This window comes from Mchenga conophoros, linkage group LG15 (assembly GCF_057382185.1).
Source record: "Mchenga conophoros isolate Kocher_MC1m ecotype Shallow Benthic linkage group LG15, M_conophoros_male_GT1.1, whole genome shotgun sequence".
Lineage (NCBI taxonomy): Eukaryota > Metazoa > Chordata > Actinopteri > Cichliformes > Cichlidae > Mchenga > Mchenga conophoros.
In genome coordinates, this window is record NC_140540.1 from 26860749 (window position 1) to 26867315 (window position 6567).

The 6567-nt window shown below is 37.6% G+C and overlaps 1 protein-coding gene across 1 annotated transcript; it reads right to left on the reverse strand.

The window, feature by feature from the left end:
* Positions 1–1800: 1800 nt before the first annotated feature.
* LOC146558514 (uncharacterized) lies at positions 1801–6384 on the reverse strand. Its single transcript, XM_085245895.1, has 4 exons — positions 5806–6384; positions 5098–5178; positions 3167–4476; positions 1801–1888 (listed from the first exon to the last, which is right to left on the reverse strand). The coding sequence occupies exons 1-4, from the start codon at positions 6259–6261 to the stop codon at positions 1801–1803; spliced, it is 1935 nt and encodes a 644-aa protein (XP_085102021.1). The 5' UTR covers positions 6262–6384.
* Between the last annotated feature and the right edge of the window lie 183 nt (positions 6385–6567).

Genomic DNA, 6567 nt, shown 5'->3' on the forward strand with positions numbered 1-6567 from the left:
TCTAACTCCAGTGGTCCTAGTTTTGTTGAAGCTGAAAATGAGAACTTGCAGGAAACCATAATTAGGAAATTTGCTGCTGTCTTGCTCAAATTAGAGATTTTTTCACATGTACCCAGCTCTGCCATTGATGAATTGTTGGAAGAATTACACTTCATTTTTACTTCTGCTGTAGTGCCCGTTTCAAACACAACCGCTGTTGAGGTATTCAGGAGGCACAAAGTTCAGGCTGACTTTCAAATAATTAATGAAGTTAACCTTGCCATTAATGCAAATAATCCTGTGGTGAAAGCTATAGCGAAGGGTGGTCCACTTTCCACCTCATTTAAACGTAAACAATATTATAAAGAATATTTTGAAGTGCTGGAACCTGTTGAGTATAAACTTGAAGCATATTCCAATAAGACTTTTCAGTATGTTCCCCTGCTGAAGTCTTTACATCAGTTACTTTGCCGTAAAGATATAATTGATAAGCTTGTTGACAACTACACAACCTGCCTTGAAAGTAATAACCAATACACTTGTTTTCAAGATGGTGAATATTACAAAATAAATCCTTTTTTTTCTAGTGAAGTTTTGCGGATCTCTCTGTGTTTATATGTAGATGATTTTGAAGTTTGCAATCCATTGGGAACATCACGCAAGAAACACAAGCTTTGTGCTGTGTACTGGACTTTTGGTAACTTGCCCCCTGGTAGCAGCTCAGCCCTTTCATCAATCTATTTAGCACTGCTGTGCAAAGTGGATTTTGTCAAAGAATACGGCTATCAAAAACTTTTTGAGCCACTGTTGCATGACCTAGTAACTTTAGAGCAGGAAGGGGTTTTCATTCCACAGCTTGGATCATTCATTAAAGGGACCGTTCAGTGCGTTATAGCTGATAATCTTGGGGCTCATGGCCTAGCTGGATTTATTGAGAGTTTCTCAGGAAAATATTTTTGCCGCTTTTGTACAGCTCAGCTTTCAGACATCCAGCAGCTCGAGGTGAAATCAGGAGCCTTTGACCGTAGGACCAAGGAGGTTCATCAGTTGCACATTAAAACCTGTGAGGAAAAAGGGGTAAGCTGCTTTGGTGTAAGGACAGGATGTGTTTTAACTAAGAGCTTATCTCACTTTAATGTGATAAGTGGATACCCACCTGACATTGTCCATGATCTATTCGAAGGCATAGTTCCCGTTGAACTGGCAAAGTGCATTGCAGTGCTAATATCTAAAAAGTTATTTACTCTTCAACATCTGAATAATCTCATACTGTCTTTTCCCTACAAATGTGGGGATAAAACTAACCGTCCTCACGTGTTACCCAAAAACCTGCAGCAGAAGCACACAATTGGTGGGAATGCACATGAAAATTGGTGCCTTCTTCGGTTACTTCCACTAATTGTTGGAAAACTTGTTCCTATTGATGAACCTGCATGGCAGGTGATATTGTATTTGAAAGATATTGCAGATTTGGTTGTGGCAAATGTTCATACTTTAGAATCTATTGCATATCTGGAATGCACAATCTCAGATCATCGTAAATGCTACCAAGCACTCTTTCCTGATCAAAGGTTGTTGCCAAAACATCATTTTCTGGAGCACTATCCTGAAATGATTAAATGTTTTGGTCCTCTTGTATCATTATGGACTATGCGGTTCGAGGCCAAACATAGCTTTTTTAAGCAGGTTGTTAGGCACATACATAATTTCAGAAATGTAACATTTACACTGGCAAACAAGCATCAGCTAATGGTTGCTTATAATTTGCTTCGCCCTGACAACGAGAAGTCTTCATTGGAAGTTTTGCAAACCTCAAGAGTCTCAATTGATATCCTTCATGATGATGTTGTGAACTCGCTTGTACAGAAGCACCCAGAAATCTCTGAAATAAACCTGGCCCAAAGTGTCACTGTCAATGGCATCAGATATAAAAAGGGCATGATAGTTGTGCATGGATCCTGTGGTGGTCTTCCGGGATTTTCAGAAATAATGCAGTTGTGCATTATTAAAGACGAGTTGACTCTTATTGTTAAAAAACTCAACTCCTATCACTGCAAATTCCTTGTAGCTTGACAAGATTTATTGTCTTAATTTTAGCCAGATTATCTTGTCCATCTTGTTTTGAACATTACAAGCTAGTTTCCAGTCTCATGTGTTAGATGATTAGACTTGTTTCAAGTATATATTACTTTTTTTCCTTATTTAGTCTGTATATCTAAAAATGAACCATTTTACATTTATTTCAAGCAAAAATAGCTTTTAGATAGAGTGTAAAACAAAAATTATCTCAAAATAAGAAACATTCACCTTTTTCCTTGAAATAAGAAAGTCACTCATTGGAAGGTATTTATTTCAGGTTTTTAAAGAAAGGACATCTTCAAGGTTATATTTTGTCATAACATAGACACTGTTTCTGAAATTGACTGGGTAATATGACGTAAAATCAAGTAGGTCTTCAACATCAGTCAGTTCAGTTGCTTGGGCAAGGTTGGGAATTGCAATTTCATAGGCAAGAAAGTCTTTGTTGAAACCCAAGGTTTCATACACCTGGTATTCAAAACAATAAAGTACACTATTAACAATAAAAATGTTTTTTACAAGTCCAAAGATAGGGTTTAAACCATTTGCTGAAATGAGTATAAGAGACCTGTCACAGATGTATTTGTTTCCATGTAAAATAAGCCACTTTACTCTAACGGCATGATGTATAGCATCTTCAATCCCCAAAAACTCTACAACCTTTGATTGTAAATGGTCCATATTAGCAACCTCTGATACAGGACCTAGTTCTTTCTCATTTACAAATATCGGATGCTCAGTTCCTGCTTCACTTTGGCAACACTCCAGCAGCTGATTGTGGTTTACAAGAGACTTGCACACATTCTTAAAGTTTAATTTGGATGACCATTGTTTAAAAAAACTGTGTTTAGACTCGAATCTCATGCACATATGACGTATTACAGGTCCCAGGGCAATAATTTGAGAGGGAAGATGCAGCATGTAATGTTGCTTTGGTATTACATTTTTTTCTGGGAATAGTTGCCTGAATTGTTTAAGATGATCTTCTATCATTTTTTTTAGTTTGGACACAGTTTGTAAAGACACAACTGGGGCAAAAAGTATTTTAACAATTTCAATTAAATCCAAAATAAACTGGATAAAGGGATTTTTCTCTACAACACTGTACAATAAGAATGGCAAAATCTTGATCAATATAAGCATTTGTCCAGAGGATTGTTTGAGTCTGTTGTCACTTGAAGCTAAAGTAGCAATACTAATTGGTGAAGGCTTGTCACGTATGTCCACTGATGAAAAAGGAAAGTTCTGCATGGCAGAATTAAACAAGTCCAAATCCAAATTTCCAGATAAAACAAGGTATTTCAACACACACTTAATTTCCATTGGTGCCACTCCTTCAAGAATTACATGCATAATATCCTGTGGCATCTGCTCTATGAGATTAAAACCTGGGAAATCAACTAATTTGCTTTGTCTATTTATGCCAAAAGTCGTTTTGAGCGAGGATTTCAAAAATTCGGTAGTTGCCCTTTCTATTTCAATGCACTGCCTAATGTGTCCGTCCAATGTCCGTCTGGTGAAACTATGTTCATTGAAATTTTCTTGCATTTCATCAAAAGTACACTCACAATGACGACATTTGCTATATGCAAAACCAACTCCTTCCTTAAATCCTGCAAGCTCATGCTGGGCAAGAGTGTCTCCACACACAGCAACAACTGCTCCGTTTAAATAAAATTCCCCATTGACAGTGTTAATCATAACACCATCGTACAGTAACTTCAAGTCCTCATTGATTCTCCGCAGTATTATATCTACCCCCCACTCATCTATGTCCCTAGACTTTGCGATTGCGAGAAGTCTGATGGAAGCCAACTTTGATCTAAACTTAGGGTCTATGTTGCCTAAGGTGTAATAAAACATTAGTAGTTTATTTACACTCGCACGTGACCCTAGGGGGTTACACATTTCTATCTCATCAGAATAGAGTATCAGTTGTAAAGCAGAGTTCTTCTTTGAAAACAGTGGGTGGGTTTTGAAAATAATTCCATCATTAATGTCATACAAAAAACTGGCGTTGGGGCAACTCTGAGGTCCAGCACTGAGCATGTCAAATAGTCTTGAATTGGATAATAGCTGTTTCAAACTTTCAATCAAAGGAATGTAGTAGAAAGACTTGTTTTTGATTGCAAGAACTCTCGATTCTCCCTTTTTAACTCTACAGGCATAATTGGAAATGATGATCTCCTCAGGTGTGACAGGGTTGAAATGCATCTGTGTTACACGGTCCTGTAGGTTTGAAGCTGCACATATGGGAAAGGGATCCTGAAAGTTATCCAGTGTTGAAAGAACTTCTTGTTGTAAAGGTCCATTGCTGTCAGGTTGCCTTTCAAGGATGGTCTTTATTTTTCCCCTCAAGGACGTCAGAAGAGCTGTTTGATACTGTTGGACACCAAGGACAATGTTGTTGACACTCCTCTGATGGGGAAAAAAAAAACACATCAGAGACATGAAAGCGTAAATAGAAAATATAACAGAAGCAAAATGCAACTCTATTTCTTTAGCTCAAATTAATGAGCCACTGAATGTTGTAATTTACCAGTGGAGCAGTAGAAGAAGAAATCAGCCAATAATTGGCATTGTTTTGCATGACATGCCACATGCATGACTCACGTGGCACAAACACATTGCACCGAGCAAGATGGAGGAGCATGAAAGGTTACAACAGAAAAAGTGAACAAATGATTACCTCATTTATTTTTTTTATGTAATTCTACTTCATTTGTCTTTTATGCCTAAAAGTGAACACATTTTACACTGTTAAGCCTATTTTAAACTGTTGAGTGTGCCCAGAGTTACATACATTGCAGTGAACTGCACAACTCTTGTGCTTAACTTCTTCGTAATGTACATTTGTTCTTAATAACTTATATAGGTGAAAGTAATAGCTGAATAAAACCAGCGATGAAAAACAATCAATTAATTGCAAAGATAGTGGACAGATTATGAAAAAAAAAATCATTAGTTGCAGCCTTACATTGAACCAGACTTATTAACAAGTTAACAATGACACCCCCATAATATCAGATGAAGCAGTACCTGTGATAGGTGGCATTGCTCCCGCACACCAATAGCAAATGCAGCTGCACATCTGGCAAGATCAACAGTTTCTCTTTTACCCTACAGGACAAAAAGAAAAACAATTGTGTAAGAAAAATGACTCACTCAGAATGTGTTTCAAATTCCACCAGATGCAAAACAAAACAAAGAAATATTCCAAACTGTTGTACATTTTTGCTATTAAAAGATTCATACTACAATGGATAGCTAATGAAGCTGCAAATGTTATGAACAATTTAAGAGTTATTTAATGAAACTTAACCAATCTTTATGGAATCTACTCTGAAGTTAACTGAAAGAAAAATTTGAAAGCTGCTTGGTTCATGGAGCATCTAACAACAACCATGGCAGGTACACAACACTGGTAAATAAGTTTATTTATTATGTTTAAGTATGGTAACTAAGCCTACATTGTTGTGCAAGCCTGAATTTCAGCGGATTCATGCATTTGAAATTCAGCACTGGCCTTCATACCTATTAAAATATTCTAATCAAGTAGTTTATCTTAGAAAACACATAACTTTAAAACTATAATTTTCACTTGAACTGAGTACATTTTCTCTAGTTAGGCTTTACTACGGTTTTACTAAAGCTGAATTGGGGTAACTGTGCTTGGTTAAGGTTAAACAACACACATACATTTAAAAATTCGCGCGCGTACACACAGAAACACATAAAGTACATTACCTGATTCTGACGAGGTGTTTGAAGCTCAGCCGCGTCTTGCTCCATCACGTTCTGACTTTCCTGTCGCTCCTCCTCCAACACCTCCGATGTTACTGGGGGGTCTAGTGGTGGTGGCTCTACTTCAGTGCCATTGCCATTGCTAACAGTTTGTCTGGGTTCGGCAGTATAGTCGGCAAAAATGGCTGTACCAAAATTTTCGCCTCCTAATACATTTGCATCGGATGAAGCTGTCAGCCATCCTGTAGGCGGGTTCCCAGTGGAGATGTATTGTGGATGTGTGCGTCTGAGATGGTGGTAAAACGAGTTGAAAACACGGTAATCCTCGGCGCATCCATCGACTCCACAAATGACACGGAAATCTGGACTGCGACTGTGTGCAGTATTAATGTGACTTAAGAGAGACTTCAATGTTAACGCCACAAAGACGAAGCAAATCACACACCTCCAACAGGCCATTGTATTAGACTAAAGTCAAGCAAAAAATATGTTGCAGTGTGGAGCTGTTGCCGCGCTAGTTTGGGAAATACCAAGTTCATGGGGGGAGGGGGGTATTACAAACTGGAGCTGTAAAAACAAAAAATGGTCACAAATAAGGTAAAATGAAATAACACCTATAAGAGTTTATTTTAAATCAATGAAGAAGAAATTTACCTATCATACTGACTGTGTTTTATGAACGTACAAACCACTAAATTGTATATAGAAGCAAAAATTGAGATGTGCACCCCCCTTCGTGTTCCATGTTAGTTGTTACCCAACACC